This window comes from Callithrix jacchus, chromosome 3 (genome assembly GCF_049354715.1).
Source record: "Callithrix jacchus isolate 240 chromosome 3, calJac240_pri, whole genome shotgun sequence".
Lineage (NCBI taxonomy): Eukaryota > Metazoa > Chordata > Mammalia > Primates > Cebidae > Callithrix > Callithrix jacchus.
The window spans coordinates 144,816,576-144,836,391 of record NC_133504.1 but is presented as its reverse complement, the minus strand read 5'-3'; the positions used below and the strand labels follow the sequence as shown (position 1 = coordinate 144,836,391).

Sequence of the window (19,816 nt, the reverse complement as noted above, 5' to 3'; positions counted from 1 at the left end):
AAAAGAAAAAAATGAAAAGAAGAGGATTTCTATTTTTCACTAGGTGAATAGAAAGTCTTTATTATATGATAAAAGGGGTTATCTCCTAATAGAGATTCTTGTCTGCCTGCCTTCCTTCTTTCCTTCTTGTCTGTCTTTCCTTCCTTCCTTCCTTCCTTCCTTCCTTCCTTCCTTCCTTCCTTCCTTCCTTCCTTCCTTCCTTCCTTCCTTCCTTCCTTCCCTCTCTCTCTCTTTCTTTCCAGCTTTTCTTTCTTTTCTGAGACAGGGTTTCACTTTGTTGCGCAGGCTGGAGGGCAGTGGTGTGATCTCAGCTCACTGCAGCCTCCGCCTCCTGGGTGCAAGTGATTCTCGTGTCTCAGCCTGCCAGTTAGCTGGGACTACTGGCAGGCACCACCACGCCCAGCTGTTTTGTATTTTTAGTAGAGATTATTATCTCTACTAACATTATCTCAACATGGTTTCACCATGTCACCCAGGCTGGTCTCAAACTCCTGACCTCAAGTGATCTGCCTACCTCAGCCTCCCAAAGTACTGGGATTACAGGCATGAGCCACCATGGCTGGCTGATCCTTCTATTTTTTTAAACAATTTTTCCCTTTTATTTTTAATTGACATGTAATAACTGTACATATTTATGGTATAGAGAGTGGTATTTCCATACATGTATATAATGTGTAATAATCAAATCAGGGTAATTAGGATACTTGTCACCTCAAATGTTTATCATTTCTTTACACTGTCTTGTCTTCTGATGAAAATAAAAGTAGTCTCAACATGCTCTGAGTGAACTTCATGTGTTCACACTCCAAGAAATAGGGAAGGAATAAAAAGGCGTGGGCAGTGTCATAATGGACTTCATTCATTTCCATGTAAAATAAGTATGCAAATGGCAGCTTGAGGTCTAAGAAGAGATTCCAACAGCAATGAAAAGACAGTGGCCTTCAAAATTAAATTAAAAACCAGGCAGATTATAAATATGAAAATTGACATGACAGCAGTAAACTTACATATAATGGATGCATTTACAAGACAAGTCAAACTGAATGATGCTGTTATTTCATCAGCCACATGATAACTCATCCTGTGTGCTCTGAGTAAAAGTTATATAATATCAGAGTTGGCACGGTGGCTCATGCCTGTAATCCTAGCACTGTAGGAGGCTGAGACAGGCAGGTCACTTGAGGTCAGGAGTTCAAGATCAGCCTGGCCAACATGGTGAAAACCTGTTTCTACTAAAAATACAAAAATTAGCCGAGCATGGTGGGCTGTGCCTGTAATCATAGCTACTTGGGAGGCTGAGGCACAAGAATCACTTGAACGCGGGAGGTGGAGGTTTCAGTGAGCTGAGATCGCACCACTGCACTCCAGCCTACTAATATATAGTATCAGTAGTTGAACAGCAGTGACACTCAAGAGAGCAAACATTTATATGAGTATTCTATTTGACTTTATGAGTATCCCATTTGACTTATGATATTTGAGAAAGAAATTAAAAAGCAGCTTCGTAATTAACCTGTTATAAGAACGATAATGCAAACTAAAAAACTACATAGGAAAATGTCAGAAATCATGACAAATTTTCCCGTAATGTGCCTCGGAGGGACAAACTGTCAAATCTGAACAATGGTTGCAAACACAGCCGAAACATCTTGAGTCCTTTGTTGAAGGGTGGGGGGGTCCTCTGATGAAATTCTTCCAGGCATACTCAGTACCATTCTTGTCTCTGCAGTTGGAAAAAAGACAGAATGAGTTGTAGAAAGCTAGAGAAGGCAATTAAAGTGATCACAGGTTGGAGATGCTGTTGATGTAATTACCAATTGTGTTTTGCAGACCTACCATGTGCTCGACAAGGTGAAACATTAGGCGTGGATGCATACTTACAATAATATAAGTACTGCTTCCTGAATACTGTGAATTCAAAGGTGCTGTGCTGAGCAGCTTAAAGCTTTGTCTGGTGTGGTGGCTCATGCCTGTAATCCCAGCACTTCGGGAGATGGAGGCAGGTGGATCTCCTGAGGTCAGGAGTTCAGGATCAGCCTGACCAACATGATGAAAACTCGTCTCTACAAAAAATACAAGAATTAGCTGGGTGTGGTGGTGGGCGCCTGTAATACCACCTACTCTGGAGGCTGAGGTAGGAGAATTACTTGAACCCAGGAGGCAGAGGGCACCACTGCACTCCAGCCTGGGCAACAAGAGTGAAACTCCATTTCAAAATAAATAAATAAATATTTTTCAGAACAACCCTATATATATAAAGCAGTTTTTGTCACAGAGATAGATAGATGCTCACTAAAACTTGGTTTCTTTCTCTTTCTGGGCTCACAGGTAGACTGTATTTTTCAGACTTCCTTGTGGTTAGCTGGGATCAAATGTTTAATGAGGCAAAAAATAAAAATAAAACCAACAACACTAAAACCAAAAATTGAGCTCTGAGCCGAGGAGAAGGCACACTGCATCCTTAGTACAAGTAACGTTTTTTCCTAGCACTTAGCTTTGTAGAGGAACACACTTTACAAGGCTTCTGCTAGGCACCACAACACTGAGCTAGATCATCCATCACACAGTATTGAGCTAGATGCTTTCTATAGGTGCATGGAAAATTAACATATATGGGCAACAAAGAAGGAAAATGCAGTGTCTGATGTCTGTAGTCACTGAAGGAACAGAAAACCAAACACCACATGTTCTCACTCATAAGTCGGAGCTTAACAATGACAACACATGGACACAAGGAGGGGAACATCACACACCAGGGCCTGTTGGGGGTGGGGACTAGGGGAGGGATAGCATTAGGAGAAATACCTAATGTAGATGACGAGTTGATGGCTGCAGTAAACCACCATGGCACATGTTACCTATGTAACAATCCTGCATGTTCTGCACATGTATCCCAGAACTTAAAGTATAATAAAAATAATTCTCTCCCATTGTGTACATTGTCTTTTCACTTTCTTGATGGAGTGTTTCAATTTTAGTGAAGTTCAAGTTATCTATTATTTCTTTTGTTGCTTATGCTGTGGCATTTTATCTATAACAAGAATCCATTTTAATTAGAGATAATGAAGGCTTACTTTAATGTTTTCTTCCAAGAGTTTTACAGTTTTATCTCTTACATTTAGGTCTTTGATCCATTTCAAATTCATTTTTGTATATGGTGTGAAATATGGACCCAACTTTATTCTTTTGCATACAGATAGTCAGTAGTCGTAGAATCATTTGTTGAAAAGACTCTTCCAGGTGAAACTGTCTTGGCAAGCTTGTGAAACTCGTTTGACCCTAAAAGAGAAGGTTTACTTCCAGTCTCTCACATCTACTCCATTAATCTATATTATCTACTCTTGTGACTGAGAGTACTAGCTAGTAATTAACCAGTTAAGAACTTTTTGCTCAAAACTCCTATGGACTTGATAGCAATGATTGCTGTGAAGGTGATTCTAGTACTTTCTGGGCATGCCATCATTGCTTAATTTCAGAGCAAACGTTCTGAAATTGATAAATGATAAGCTTGTCTTAAGAAATTAAAGTGAATTAAGATAAATTGGTCTGAGGGGTTCTTAAGCAACTTCAAGACATCCTGGGGTGTGATATATTTGAGCGAGAAATAGCTGGTCTTGTTCACTCACGACATTAATCAAAACGTCTCCCACCTTCTCTTTAAGGAAAGCACTGTCAAATATCATTATTCATAAACTGGGGGAGGGCCAAGTTTCCACCTGCATCAGTTATTTCCTCTTCCCTGAGAAAATCTTGCAGGCGCTAGAATTTTGGGCCCCGTTGCTAGGTCGCAATTAACAAATTCCATTTTTACTATCATAGCTGAGAAAGAGTGGCTCAGCAGTGGCCTTTGTCCTGCCTGCACGCTTCCGACGCGTAGCCCTGGCCTGAAGATCACGCCGGGTGGCCCCATAAGGCTCTCAGAGCGCCGGAGCTGGCACACAGGACCCGCTCCCGCCGGGTCCCCATCTGGGTCTCCAACGGCCCTTTCTCTCTGCCTTCTCCTCGCGGCGCACCCCCTGGGCCTCGTCTAAACGAGGGCACCACTGGTCCGGAATTGGCACTTGTTCGCTCCCCGCTGGGCGCTGCTCCCTCCATCTCCTGGGAAGCTCCGGGTTCTGCTCGATAGCAAAGTCCGAGCCGGGATGCGTGTCCCCTGCGCCGGCCCAGGGTGCCGCTGGGGCTTGGGCCGAGAAGGAGAAGGCGGTGCGGGGACCAGAGGCGCCCAAGGCGGCGCAACGCGCACAGGTGGCGCCCGGCCCGGCCCGGCCCGGGCAGGCGAGGCTGGGTGTGGTCCGGAAGGGGCGGGCAGACCGGCCCCACCCCGCCTCGGCTCGGCACGTGGGCCAGCGGGCTGGGTCTGACTGGGCGAGGGAACGCGGGGATGAGGGGCGCGGACGCAGGCCCAGGAGGACGCGGCGGCGGGGTCTGGGGGCGCAGGGCGAGCCCGGAGGGGCCCGGCCTGCACGGCTTTCCTGGAAAGCGCCGCCCCGCGCCGCGGCGATGCCGTCGCTGTGGAGAGAAATCCTCCTGGAGACGCTGCTGGGTAAGTCGAGGCTCCTCGTCTCGCGTTCGCGGGTGCCGGCTCCCCGGGCCCTGTCCCCAGCCGCGGCGCTCGGCCAGGTTGGCTGAGCTCCGGGAGGAAGAAAAGCGCGCTCGGTGCCCAGAGTGGAGATGCTTATCGTCCCCTGGGAACTTTTCCTACTGAAGGGAATAAAGGAAAAAACCTAGACTGACGTCCCAAGCTGTGTCTGCGAGGCGCCTGCGGGAGACGCCGCCGCCCGAGTTCCCAGCAGCCCTGGGATTGAGCCCAAGGAGCGCGAATTCCCCTTGTGTTGGCCTTGACCCCGCGCGGCCGGTACCGTCCCCAAAGTCCCCCACCCGTGACCTTTAAGTTTAATTTAATTCAGTTCAGTATAAAATTTGGTCTATTTTTAAATTTGCTGAACTTTAAAATTCAGAAGTAAAGGGGCACCCATTTTCCCCAGGCACTGTAGGTGAGCGCTGGGCGGCAGCTGCTGCCTGCCGTGGGTTGGGCCCAGGACAAGGAGCCTTGGTGTCGGCCGCACACTTGGGAATTTGGCGAAAAGCATCAGACTCGAGTCTCATGTTTGCTCTCTCACCAGCTTTACAAAATCCAGAGAACAATTTTATTGGTGTAATTCTCTTGGAGCTGTGTGATTAATAAAATCAGAGTTCCCAGACAAACATTTGGGATATTGCTAGAATACCCCGTACATTACAAAACAAAGATCCCTCTGGCCTGCGCGGGGCGCCTTCCTGAGAACTTGATTTTCTGCGAGCTGGTAGTTTTCAGGAGGGCTTCAGACTATTTTTTTCTGGCTCAGTTTGTATAAGTTGGGAGATGTACAGTGCCTGGTATTCAATAAGTACCTCAGGTGCTAAGTACCCAGTGCACTTGCTCTCATTTAATCCTCCCAACAACTCTGTGAAGGGGTTGCAAGTCCTGTTTTGCTGATTGAGAAGGGGAGGTTGGAAAGTCAGTTGGTAGAAAGTTCCCATGTTTAGTGGTTAGATGGGCTACCTTTGGAGCCAGGCTGCTTAGAGTTAGGGTCACTCTGACATTTGCTGCTTGTGTAACCTTAGGTACTCACTGAACTTTCTGAGTCTTGGGATTTTGTTTGTTGTTTTGTTCTTGCTTAGTTAATTTTTGCATTTGTAAGAGGAGAGTAGAAATAACACCCATCTCATAGTATATGAGGCTGTATGAGAAATGAGACAGATGCTCCATGCTAATACTTAGCATGGAGCCTAGCACATGGCAAGTGCCCATAACATTAATTGCCATTATTGCTCAAGATTACACAACAGTTGTTGGCAGAGACTTCAGATCTGGGTATTCCACTACCCTGCACTGCCTCCTAAGGACTGGACTGAAAATGGTCTTCTCAAGGGAATGACTGCTGCCTCACTCAAGTGTTTTTGGGTGTAGTCTGGGGTCCGGGGAGGGAGTCCTGCTGCTTGCTGCCCTTTGGACTCTCACACTATAGGTAAGAAAATTTTGTTGGTCAGGGTCCAGGAAGCCAAATTCAACTCAGATGGTCCAAATGAGTAGGACTTAATAAAGAGAATGCCTACAGCCATATGGGCAAGGAAAAGGAACAAGCACGGGATGCAGAGAAACTCACGGCAGCAGGAAGTCATCCTCAACCAGGGCCTGGGGCCGGAAGTCGAGGAATGTGTACATTTCACCAGAAATTCACTTCTGGGAATACATCCTACAGATACACTCACAGTCGTGCATTACATAGCGACATTTCCCTAGGAAATTGCCATCACTTTTCTGTCCATCAGTCCCTGAAGGCCCAACACAGTCAGTGCAGTGAGTTCTGGGATCCCCACAAAGGTGTAGAGCTCTTGTTTTGTTTTGTGTCAGTGGAGACAGCTGGAACCCAGTTCTGGCCAGAGTTACAAGGAACAATGGCCAGCCCATGCGGTTGGAGTGGAGGGAAAGGGCTATTAGAAAGAATGCTGAAGTTACACTTTCTCTCTTTTTAACTTTTCCTTTTTTTTGTAGGATACATTTCTTGGTCTCTCTACCATGACCTGGGGCCGATGATCTATTACTTTCCTCTGCAAACACTAGAACTCACTGGGTTTGAAGGGTTTAGTGTAGTGGTTCTTTCTCCAGTACTCCTCACAATTACTCCTTTCTGGAAATTGGCTAACAAGAAGTGGATGCTAACCCTGCTGCGGGTGATCACTGTTGGTAAGATTGCAAAGAGTTTCTTTAAGACTTTTTTTGTTTTAGTTAAAAATCAAGTGAGATTGTGGAGACTGTTCTTTGAATGCTGGATGTTTGAATTAAAAAAATCAAATATTTCTCTTTCCCTTACCACTACCTTAGAAGAGCTTTAGTAATTGGAAGACTAGAGAGAGTCAAGCATTTTGCATTTCCCGTTTTTGCCAGACTAGAAAGGCCTAAAAATCACTGAAATGAGGAGGGGAAAGATACCTTAAAGAACGAATCAGCTCTTGAATATATTGTGTTCTTCTTTCCAACTATGACATAACACTCAGAAGCCATTTTTAAAAAGTTTGTTAAATAATAATCCACAGGAGATATGAAAATTATGATGACAGACACCACAGCAAATAGTCAAACAAGAAACTAGGAGAAATATTTGCAACTCTTTTAGCCAAAGGGCTAATTTCCCCAATATATAGAGTTCCTACAAACCAGTAATTAAAAAAAGAAAAAACCAACCACTCAATAGAAAAGAGGGGCACAGGATCTGATTAGTTCACTGGAAAGGAAATGCAATTAGTTCTTAAAAATGGAATCAAATGTGTAGAAAACAACTTATACAAATACAGATATATTTATCTATAGTTTGACTAGTAGATCGGCAAAGAACAGTCTGACTGCACTGTGCGGTAAGGGTGGGGAGACAGGCACTCATACGTTGCTGGTGAGTGTCCAATGGCACAACCTCTATGGAGAATAATTTAGCAGTATTATCAAAATTACAGATATGCACATTTCACCAGCAATTCCACTTCTAGGAATGTGTCCTACAGATATACTCACAGTCATGTGTTGCATAGTGACATTTCACTAGGACATTGCCACTACTTTTCTGTCTGTCAGTTCTTGAAGTGCAGTGAGTTCTGTGGATCCCCACAAAGGGATAGAGCTCTTGTTTTGTTTTGTGTTGGTAGAGACAAAGTCTCGCTATGTTACTCAGGCTGGTCTCAAACTCCTGAGCTCAAGCCATCCTTCCTGGCCTCCCACAGTGCTGAGATTAGAGGTGTGAGCCTTTGTGCATGGCCCAGAGCTCTTGTTTTTAAAACAACTCAGGCTCAGAAAGATAGTGGCAAAAACTCCTGAAAAGTGTGCCCTTTACAAAGTTGATGTCCATAGGAATTGAAAGACATGTCAAATGGTCTTGAAATTTTCAGCTCCAGAAATAACAAATAGAGTTTCCTACCCTGAACTGAGTATATAGGAATTGATTTCAACTGGCATTGGCTTACAGTATCCTATGAACCACTGTAGCTCTGAGTCTTGCAAGATTTATTTTCTTATCACGCTTCAGGATGATTTTACGGGAATGATCTCATAGGTGGCACTTCCTTGTCACCTTTGTTTGGTGCTGCCTTTGTGGGACTTACCTATAGATCCACAGAAGGAGTAGTTACTGGGACAGTTTCCCTTACTTAAGTCTATTTCTGGCTGAGTAACTGCTGGTGGCTGTAAGGGAAGTGATATTAAGTAAGTTTGGGGTAGACATTGTATTTGATTTTAATGCTTCCTGTTCCCTTTTCACTTTCTTCCTCCATGAAAACCTATCCCCTTGAGCAGAAGTAGAATTATATTTGGGATTATGGAATAGGTAGGAAACATCACTCAGAGTGGAAGAGGAAGTGGCTAATCTCGGCCAAATGCTGTTCTAGGTGACCATGGGGTTTTGTTGTTACTAAACAGAGGCTGAAGTCAGCCATGATTTGCCTTAAAACTCTCTTCAAATGCTTCTTAAGGACTTGAAACAACTTTGTTTTTAGAGTCCTGAGATACTCTTATATAACCACAGAAAGGGTCTGAGCATTACATGCCATCTTACTTCTGGCACCTAAGATATTTTAGGTTAATTACTATGTAATTAGCTATGAAACCAGTTCATATTCCTATTAATTTAGATTATTTTTGACCTACTAGGATGGCTATAATAAAAAAAGACAGACAATAATAAGTGTTGGCAAGGATATGGAGAAATTGGAACCTTCACGCATTACTGGTAGAAATATAAGAAATGTACAATGGTACAGCTGCCTTGGCAAAGTGGGAGAGAAGCAGTTATCATATAATCTAACACTCTACTCCTTGTTATATACCCAAGAAAAATGGAAACATTTGTTCACACAAAAACTTGTACACAGGGCCGGGCGCGGTGGCTCAAGCCTGTAATCCCAGCACTTTGGGAGGCCGAGGCGGGTGGATCACGAGGTCAACAGATCGAGACCATCTTGGTCAACATGGTGAAACCCCGTCTCTACTAAAATTACAAAAAATTAGCTGGGCACGGTGGTGCGTGCCTGTAATCCCAGCTGCTCGTAAGGCTGAGGCAGGAGAATTGCCTGAACCCAGGAGGCGAAGATTGCGGTGAGCCGAGATCGCGCCATTGCACTCCAGCCTGGGTAGCAAAAGCGAAACTCTGTCTCAAAAAAAAAAAAAAAAAAAAAAAACTAGTACACAAATGTTCATAACAGCATTATTCATGAGAGCCACAAAATGGAAACAACCTAAATGCCCATAAACTGATACATGGATAAACAAAATGCTGCATATACATGCAACGGAATATTATATAGCTATGAAAAGTAATGAAACACGGATACATGCTACAACACGGATGAAACCTGAAAATATTATGCTAAAGGAAAGAAGGCAGTCACAAAAGGCCACATATTGTACAATTTAATATGAAATGCCCAGAAAAGGAAAAATCCATAGAGACAGAAAATAGATCAGTGATTACCAGGGGGTAGGGGATGTGGGAGAACGGAATGAGAAGTGACCTGTTAATGGGTATGGGTTTTCTTTTTGGGGTGACGAAATTGTTCTGGAATTAGATAGTGGTGATTGTTGCACAACTTTATGAGTATACTAAAAACTATTGAATTGTATATTTTTAACATGGCAAATTTTATGGTATGTGAATTATAGTTCAATAAAAATTTTAAATATGTATATAAAATTATACATTAATTCTGTCTTCCTGAGTATAAAGACAGTATCAGATAACATTCATCAAATGCAGATCACTGAGTTCCAATCCATGCTTGCCAGAAATTCTTAGCTCTCCCTATTTTGTTTGTAGGTGGCATAGCCTCCTTCCAGGCTCCAAATGCCAAACTTCGACTGATGATTCTTGCACTTGGGGTGTCTTCCTCGCTGATAGTGCAAGCTGTGACTTGGTGGTCAGGAAGTAGTCTGCAAAGGTATGGTTAATGTCTCATGTACTTAGGGGCCAGGAGGTTCAGCTTATAATTTTTATCTTCCATGCCTTGTTGAAGTCTCCTTCTTTTTACAAAACATGAGTACTTGCCATCAATCTCAATAATGTTTTGAAAATGAAAGAATTACAGCAAGTTGCCTAAGTTGCTATATAGAGGCTAAGTCACGTTCATTATTGCAAATTACCAACAAGACTATTTCAGCTACTTATTCTATGAAACTGTGAAATTCATGATGGACATAGTACATTGACTGTACATAAAAAGTGTTTAAAAATACTTTTGCACTTACAGGTACCTCAGAATTTGGGGATTCATTTTAGGACAGATGGTTCTTGTTGTTCTACGCATATGGTACACTTCACTAAACCCAATCTGGAGTTATCAGATGTCCAACAAAGTGATACTGACATTAGGTGCCATAGCCACACTTGACCGTATTGGCACAGGTAATATAGTAACTCAGGAATTTTCTCTTTTGCAGAGCTTACCCTTCCTATGTGAATGTTACATATCTTGGAGAGAAAAATCTATAAAAGTAGTTTTTCTGCATTATATCTGTATTTCAGCTTTTCCTTCCTCTGCAATAATAATTGGTAAAAATAGCTAGTGGGCTATTTGCTAAGCAGGAGGCACATTATCCTTGCCAGTACAGACAGAGGGTGAAAATAAGATACCATTGCTGGTTTGTAGCACTGTGGCAATGGGAGATGAGAACCAGGCCTCATACCCCAGCTCACATTCAGTTCTGTCTTCCTCCTCTTTCCCCCTAGACAGAGCTCTCTAGGATGGAATTCTCCGTCCTGAACTTCCACACTGACCCCTGTACATCTCTAACACTATGAAAAGTTCCTGTGACCTATAGCTATGGGAACTCCCTGGGTTTTTTCCCCCAGAGGTCTGAAGCTCCAAATCTGAGACTTGAAAAGAAAAGAAACCTATCTTGCATATGCATCCACCTTTCAAATCCCCTGTCTCTCCCTGGGCTGGCTTTCTCGGAGACAGAAACATGTCCAGCTTGGAGTTTATTTTATTAGCCAATATGAGATTCTTCTAAAAAGAAGGGAGAAGTATTAGTGGATTCTAGTTAACTTGCTCCTGGCTTTTTGTGTGACTCTCAGTGAGTCACTGTTCTTCTGTAACTGCAAGGTGAAATCTCACAGATGAATGGAAGTTTAGAAGGTATTGGCTCACCATGAGCAAAGTGCTTGTGTAATTTCGCCTCTGACCCCCAGTTTGGCATGAAACGAGAATAGAGGGAAGTTATGTCAGTATATTGGTCATGTGATGTTAATAGTGGAAGATTTAGAACTCAGTCTGGTCCCTAACATATGTTTAAAGAGGTGGAGACTCGGGCAGCCCATTTTGCAGGTACAGCCTGATAAGGATCTGGACTTCAGGGTACTGTTGACATTTCCTGACTTTTCTTCTCTCTGGCCTTTGTTTTAAATGTGTGTGACCCAGTTCCTGGCTGTCAGTTCCTTCCTCTGTTTCTGCTCTGTGCCCCCCTTTATAAAACTGACTGTTCACCCTGCACCTTCTCAGCCTATCTGAACATACCAAGTATTTTTTGTAGTTCCTTTGAAGATTTTGTTCGGTCCTGGGGGGCAGTGGGGTGGGGGGTGCGGGTAGAGTCACCCACTGTAATACACTGCATTTTACTCAGCAAATTCAGTTTAGATGGCTCTTTCCCCTAAACTCTCTGCTGAGCCCCTAGACCCCTGGCCTGCCTTCTGTCACCACTGTCCTCTCCCACTCCATCCCATCCCCATAGCTCTCAGCTCTGCCCCTCCTCCCTCTGATCCCATCATCATCAGAGAAGCTTTCTTGGTAAGTCGGACTGCCAGCTATGTACAGTCAGACCTGAAGACTTTTTTTCCGTACTGTAGAGGGCTAGATGGGGGTCACAGAACATCTGCCCAACAGGCTCTCTCTGTTTCTATGAAGCAATCCTGCTGCTGGCATCTTCTCTAGCTGTTACGTTTTTGTGTGTGAAGTCATGGCTGTGACAAATTGGACCTCTTGGCTAAACAGTACCAGGGAGCTACGCTGCCTAAGCTCCAATCCCAGGTTCCTAGGTTCACTTTACTAGCTGTGTGATCTTGGACAGGTTACCTGATCTCTCTGGGTCTCTTCTCTTTTTTTTTTGAGACAGTTTCCCTCTTGTTGCCCAGGATGAAGTGCAGTGGCGCAATCTCGGCTCATTGCAACCTCCGCCTCCTGGGTTCAAGCGATTTTCCTGCCTCTGCCTCCTGAGTAGCTGGGACTACAGGCACCTGCCACCATGCCCGGCTTACTTTTTTTTTTTTTTTTCAGGTAGAGATGGGGTTTCACTATGTTGGCCAGGCTAGTTTCAAACTCCTGACCTTAGATGACCAAGTCGCCTTGGCCTCCCAAAGTGCTGGGATTACAGGACGAGACCAGGCACTGTGGCCAGCCTTGTTTTCTAATCTATAAAATAGGATTAATAGTAGAGCTTACCTCAAAAAGTTGTTGTGAAAATTAAATGAGTTAATATAAAGTTACTATATGGGGCTTAGAAGAGTGGTTGGTGCACAGTGACTGCCCAGTCAATGCACTAATATTACTCTGCATCCACAGAGGGTTAGACGAGAGCCCTGTTTTTGGGAGGAAGCAGCCTGTGTACTGGAAATGTTCTGTTTGATTTGTACAACATTTGTTCTTGAACGTGTCACTCAATTTTTCTGCAAAGCATTAACTTCACATGAAGCAAATAATTTTCTGCATTTTCACTTGTTGAATTCCAAAATGGCTGTTCTTCCTTCAGCCATTCCTTATCTGGCCTGCATGGAATCATCTCTCCCACTAAATAGCTGTCAGTATGTTTAGCTTCGTATTGTATGTCTCATCTCTTGTTCCGAAGTAAGCTTCTTGAAGCCAAATATCATTTATTCCTTGCTAAAAGTCTGTTAAGTATAGAGGGCAAATTTCCATCTAACTGACCTTTTTCCATGTATGTGTTTTTAAATTCTAGATGGTGACTACAGTAGACCTGAGGAAAAGAAGACTGGCAAGGCAGCCATGGGGATGGCCTCTAGACCTAACTGGCTGCTGGCGGGGGCTGCCTTTGGTAGCCTTGCGTTCCTCACCCACTGGGTTTTTGGAGAAGTCTCTCTTGTTTCCAGATGGGCAGTGAGTGGCTATCCCCATCCAGGGCCAGACCCTAACCCATTTGGGTGAGTTTGGGTTTGGAAGTGATCAATCCCAAAATTGGCAGTTATGCTTGGAGGAAGCAATGCCTCCTTTGTCAGACAGCTAGGTCTGTGCTGGCCAGATATTTCATACCCACTCTCCCTTGATATCAGAATGTGGCATGGAATTATTGTGTGCTCCGGAGAGAAGGGCACCAGCAGGGTCTTTTCCCCTGTGCTGAAGGACTGCTGCAAAGTAGATGTGGGAGGACCGTTGCTGGTGCACAGCTAAGTAAGAGGTTCCCAGAGCTCCAGCATGGGTGCGCCTAGGAATTCCTGCACTGAAGACTATTCTGAGTGGCAGGGGAGGAGCAGCACTCCCTGGCCATTTCCTCCAGAATCTGGTTATAGTTACAGGCATTTAGTAGGACGAGACCAGAGTCCCCTGAGGAGGGAGGCTAGGTTGGCTGCCTGGGGCACAGATCTCTATTCTCAGCAAAGGGGGGCAGCCCAGGAGATCTCTGCGTCTTTTGGTACTTTCTTGTTCCAGCATGGGACACCCAGGGAGTTAGCAGTCTGGAGTCAAGTGTTGGTCCTTGTGTTCGGTCTTTATTAACCCTTTCTCTACTCTTCCAGGCATGTCTTTTCTCCTGTGACTGGCTCCATCTTTTCTTGCAAAAAAATTGGAAGAACCCTTAAAGATCTGCCTCTGATGTCTTTTCTCTCTTGTAGCACTGGAATTCCTACAATCGGAGGCATGCAGCTGCCTACTGGATCTTTTCCCAGCAGGGATCTGGCATGTTCCACAAGCTTGTCAGCCTCAGCTGGTCCAAATCTGAATGCAGTATTTCCCAGTCCCCCATGCAATGTTCTTCTTCCCCATGCCTAGGTCCACTCTGTATGCCCACCTCATCATCCAAACCTGAAACCAAGAGTTCGCCCAGAATTCTCCATCTTTCTCATTTTCTCCATCAGTTCTACTTCTCTCAGATCCATTCCTTCCTCTCTATCCCTAAGCTCATCTGCCATAGTGGAGTCCTCACCATTTGTTCATTCAGGCTATTACTGTTGTCTCCTAATTGTCTCTCTTTAGCAGAATCTTCTCTACACGGCTCCAGAATGATCTCTCTAAAATGCAAATCTGATTCCACCACTCCTTTACTTATAACCTCTCAGGAGTTTCCTCCCCCAATACTCGGGGAAAATACTGCCCCCAATTCTCCCATATAAGGCAAGATCTGGCCCCCCTACTTACCTTTCCAAATGCTTTCTGATCTCATCCTCCCGCTTCACTTCAGCTGAACCCACTTGTGCTTCTCTGGAAGTGTCAGTCTGTTCCAGTGCCTTCTCTGCCTAGGCTTCCCTTTCTGCCTTGATGTCCTGGCAAGCCCTACTCACCTTTCAAAACACAGCTCAAACATTTTCTCTGTGAATTCTTCTCTTATTATCACAGGGGATCTCTCCTTTGTGCCATATACTATAAGACTTTGAATCAATCTATTTTTATATATGTGTCATTGTAACCGAGCAAGCGCGAAATTACCACTGAGACAAAGACTAGGCTAAATTACAGGGTCTTTATTGCTGGTGGCTACGGAGGATTCACGTCTTTCTAACCCCTGGCCCTGAAAGGAGGGTCTTAAGACCTTTTATGCCTATAAACCACCTCCTGTGCAGGGGAGAGGGTGAGGGGCTTCGGACATTCCAAGGGCCAGTGAACTTTGGACATTCCGATTGTTACTTAAGTGGTTTACAGAAGTCAAGATAAGCGTTAGTTTATACATTGTCTGGGTAGGGTGGAAATTAGAGACTTTAGTTACTTATTACAAGTCGCAGGGGCCAAGATGGTGTGTGTTTGGACTGCTTGCCTGTCACATTAGGGTTACAGAGAGCAGTTTCAACGGAAAGCCGAGGTGTGGTCGAGGTATGCAGTTTATGGGGCAGTTACCACGTCACATCATATATGTGTGTATACACACACCCATATGTATCTGTTAGAAACCTTATTATTCTGTATTACAGATTTTTTAAAAAATGTATTTCTTCCTGTCTAGACACTAAGCCCACTGAGGGCAGGGAATGGGAAAAGGAATGAATATTGATTATTTACTCTGTGTCAGGTACTGAACAAGGACATGTGTACATATTATTTCATTTAGAGTCTGTATCTTCCTCCATATCTGGGAGAAAGGCAGAGAAGAAAGAAAGGAACAAAAGGACCGAGTGGAAGGAAAGAGTTTTTTCCTGTGTGTTAAAGCTTAGTTTCCAAAGTTACCTGTGAAAACAAGCATAAGTTGTGTGGCAGAGTAAAGGAAGAACTTTAATGGTAAATGGTGGGCAGGAGAAACTCACCATTCAACTCTGGGCCAATCATGTTACATCCCTGGCCTTGTTTTTCTCACAACTAAACTTCAGGGGGAATCTTTCCCATGTATGTAAAATGAGGGTTTGCTTTTCTGACATTTCCTAATTCTGTGTATTAGAGTGAGACACTGAAGATGGAAATGCAGCTCACCAGACCAGCATTTCCTGAACTGTGGTCTGTGAGACACTGGTTTCTTGAGTTGTTAATGGTTACTTTGAGAAAAAGAAAATGCTTCTACATCAGATAGGTTTAGGAGGTATCAACCTTTCTTTGTCAGTCTTCCTTTCTTTGTGCTTCACAATGCACATCAGCATATTAGAGATTTTTGGAGGTTTCCCAAAGTTATTTGAGCATGGAATTCTTCCTTAGAACACCAATTGACATCTCACAGAATAGGCGTGTTTCTCGGAACCTGCTTGAGAAATGTTGGGTTAGACCATCCTCGCTCATCCTCATCGTAGTAGGAATTGCTTTCTGAAATTCACCAGACTCCACTAAAGGAAATGGGTCGTAGGTCTGTTTTTATGGGAGAAAGGTGAGAGGGAGGCTCAGAGAGTGCTGCAGGGCTTTGGGAAACCAAAGGAGCCATGTCGTCCATGGGCCCTGGGAGGATGAGGGAGGACAAATTGTGTCTTAGTCACATGTTCTGGCTTCTCCTTAGCCCACCTCAACAGTAGTGACCCCATCACTCTTATTGCTCTGTAGCACTTTCTGCCTTCTGATAATCTTCATTATTATTATTATTAGAAACAGGATCTTGCTCTGTCAGCCAGGCTGGAGTGCAGTGGCACACTTATAGCTCACTGTAACCTCAAACTCCTGGGCTCAGGTGAGCCTCCTGCCTCAGCCTCCTGTTGTCATGAATAGCTGGGACTACAGGCACATGACACTATACCTAGCCTTTTTTTTGTAGAGATGGGGTCTCACTATTTAATCCAGGCTGGTCTCAAACTCCTGGCCTCAAGCAGTCCTCCCACCTCTGCCTCCCAAAATGCTATTATCGTAGAGTCACTGTGCCTGGGGCTGGTCCTATCTGCATTATTTATTAATGGTGTTTATTGTATGTGTCCCTGACTAGAATGGGAGCTCTATGGGGGAAAGGGATGGTTGTTCATTGATGCATCCCAAACACCTAGAATAGAGCCTGGTACATGGTGGGCACTCAAAAATATTTGTTGTTGATTTGGGAGTAGAAAAAGAACCACACTGTTCCTCATGGCCTCTTCTCTTATCTGGTCTTCTGTAGCCTCAGGGCCATTCTTACACAGGTAGGAGCAGGCAGTAAAGTGCCTAAGAACCTCACCCCAGAGCCTGAGGACCATTTCAGATTCTTAGTCCTATGTGGGCTACTATGTATGACCTCAAACAGATTACTTATGTGCTCTTTCCCCCAGTATTCTCCATTGTAAAATGGGGATAATAATAGCATTTACCTTACAGGCACATGAGAGTTAAATGAATAGTAATTGTAGGGGGAAAATCTTACAACAGTGCCTACTATGTAGTGCATGCTATGTTTTTGAGCTTAATTTATGTGACAGCTACTGAAATGAGTCCTATGTTCTAGCTGTTATTGCTGCTGAGTTTCCTTCTAAAGTTTAGTTAATGTTTTTTCCTCTTCCTACAAGTTTTTGCCAAAATCACAAAAGAATAAAATAGTTTGTGGTTGTTTTAAAAGGCACACAGCTATGAGTTATTTATTAAACTGACACCAGTCTTGGCAATGCAGAGACTATAGGCAAGAGCAGTATTGAGGAAGAAGGAAGAAAGGAATAAAAGCGAACGAAATAGAAACCATTCTAATGACTTTTTCTTTTTGTCCTTTGGCAGAGTCACTTAAAATGTGACATGACCAACATGGACTATACTTTAATAGTCTGAGAAAGCTCGGTTACTGTGCTTACCTGATAAGATGGTAGATACCATTGATCTCATGTCAGAGCTTTTATTATTCTCTGTTCTGAATGTATATAATATTGGCTCCCAGTGGGCTTTTGTGATCTCACTGGTTGTTTCACACACATCATCTCTTGTATGTACCCAGAGGTGGGAGGTATATTTCTATTTTATATTTGGGACAATGAAATATTACTAACGTCATGTGTCTTAGAACATGTCCTTTTTCACAGAGGTGCAGTACTGCTGTGCTTGGCAAGTGGATTGATGCTTCCAGCTTGTTCGTGGTTTCGTGGTACTGGTTTGATCTGGTGGGTTACAGGTATGTGGAATTTACCTGCAGATGGACCATCACTGAGCTTGGTTACCCAGTTTGTTTGCACGCATGCGCAACTCAACTGAAAGCAGATACAGCCATACGAATGTGTACTGTGGCCAAATGGGCTGTTGCAACCAGTGGCAGCAACTATAATGCAGATGTCACCAAGGTCGCAGGTGGCTACCTGCTCTGAGTTCCTACTTCCTCCTCCCTCCCCTCCCCCTCCTCCTGTGGCTGTGCCAATTTTCCAGACTACACTGCCATAATATTACCTACCCTCAAGAATACTTAAATAAGGCACACATGTAAGTAGCAGATTTATAAAAATTCTTGATTTTTAATTGAAATATTTTTTATTTGTATAAATTTATGGGGTACAAAGTGAGATTGATTGATTGATTGATAACTTTTGAGTTCAGGGGTACATGTGCAGGTTTGTTTTATAGGTAAACTTGTGCCATGGGGGTTTGTTGTACAGATTATTTTGTCACCCAGGTAATAAGCCTAGTACCCGTTACTTTTCCTGGACCTCTCTCTCCTCCCATCCTCCATCCTCTGGTAGATCCCAGTGTCTGTTGTTCTTTGTGTCCATGTGTTCTCATCATTCAGCTCCCACTTAATAATGAGAACATACAGCATTTGGTTCTATGTTTCTGTGTTAGTTTGCTAAGGATGCCTCTAGCTCCATCCATGTTCCTGCAACAGACATAATCTCATTCTTTTCTATGGCTGCATAGTATTCCATGGTGTATATCACCACATTTTCTTTATCCAATTTACCATTGATGGCATTTAGGTTGATTCCATGTCTTATCTATTGTGAATAGTGCTGCAATGAACATACATGTGCATGTGTTTTTAAGATAGAACAATTTATATTCCTCTGGGTATATACCCAGTAATGGGATCGCTAGGTCAAATGGTAATTCTGTTTTGAGGAATCACCACACTGTTTCCCACAACTGTTAGACTAATTTACACTCTCACCAGCAGTATGTAGATGCATAGATTTGGGTAGTGATCAAGTCAGAGCTCTTAGGGTATCTCTCACCTGATGGATACAGTGAACCCATTAAGTAATTCTTGTTAGTAGCAGATTTCATTGAGGAGATGAGGGCTGTGCACTGCCATGTTACTAGTTGCCAGACCCCTTTCACTCCTTAAGATTCCTTGATTTTCTGTTTTTCAAACATGTCCTTTGGAATTCCATGATGAAGCTTCATTTCCCTTTCTCTTTTACATGTAGCAGTGGACTCCCCAGCCTTCCACGCAGCTTTGGGTTCCATGTCTGCTTACTCAAACACCTGACCCATCTCTTCCCAGTTCCACCCTTTAGTACCCCAAAAGTATCAGTGAAGGCAGTCGTGTTTCGCCCTCTCCCTTAGTCATTGTAAACAGGAGGGAGCATTGAACTTATTTTCCTGTAACAGAATTATGCCACCCCTCCTCCATTCCCTTAAAAGGCAGTATTTAATGATTATAGTCAGGCTTGCTGATTAAGTAAAAAACACTTTATTATATAGCAAATACTATATTTGGTTTTTCTGAGGAGAGATGTTCTTTTTTTTTTTTTTTTTGAGACAGAGTCTCACTCTGTCACCAGGCTGGAGTACCGTGGCACGATCTCGGCTTACTGTAACCTCGGCCTCCCGGGTTCAAGCGATTCTCCTGCCTCAGCCTCTGGAGTAGCTGAGACTACAGGCCCACGCCACCACGCCCAGCTAATTTTTGTATTTTTAGTAGAGATGGGGTTTCACCATATTGGCTAGGCTGGCTTTGAACTCCTGACCTCGTGATCCACCCGCCTCTACTTCCCAAAGTGTTGGGATTACAGGCGTGAGCCACTGTGCCCAGCTGAGATGTTCTTAATCAATGTTCATTAAGAAGGTGATTCAGAGTGGTACACTAGATGCTGTGTGTGGGTTTGAGAGACTGTATGAGTAATAGAAGATTTAGAGGCCAGGCACGGTGGCTCACGCCTGTAATCCCAGCACTTTGGGAGGCCGAGGCGGGTGGATCACGAGGTCAAGAGATCGAGACCATCCTGGTCAACATGGAAACCCCGTCTCTACTAAAAATACAAAAAATTAGCTGGGCATGGTGGCACAT

At 43.8% G+C, this 19,816-nt stretch overlaps 1 protein-coding gene across 1 annotated transcript in view; it reads left to right on the top strand.

Moving 5' to 3' along the window:
- Nucleotides 1–4,359: 4,359 nt before the first annotated feature.
- CWH43 (cell wall biogenesis 43 C-terminal homolog) overlaps nt 4,360–19,816 on the top strand; it is a 72,317-nt gene continuing 56,860 nt past the window's right edge. The window contains exons 1-6 of the mRNA XM_002745854.5: nt 4,360–4,543; nt 6,536–6,727; nt 9,840–9,960; nt 10,270–10,424; nt 12,971–13,172; nt 17,622–17,710. Coding sequence (XP_002745900.2) covers nt 4,501–4,543; nt 6,536–6,727; nt 9,840–9,960; nt 10,270–10,424; nt 12,971–13,172; nt 17,622–17,710 — 802 coding nt within the window. The 5' untranslated portion in view covers nt 4,360–4,500. The remainder of the gene's footprint in view (nt 4,544–6,535; nt 6,728–9,839; nt 9,961–10,269; nt 10,425–12,970; nt 13,173–17,621; nt 17,711–19,816) is intronic.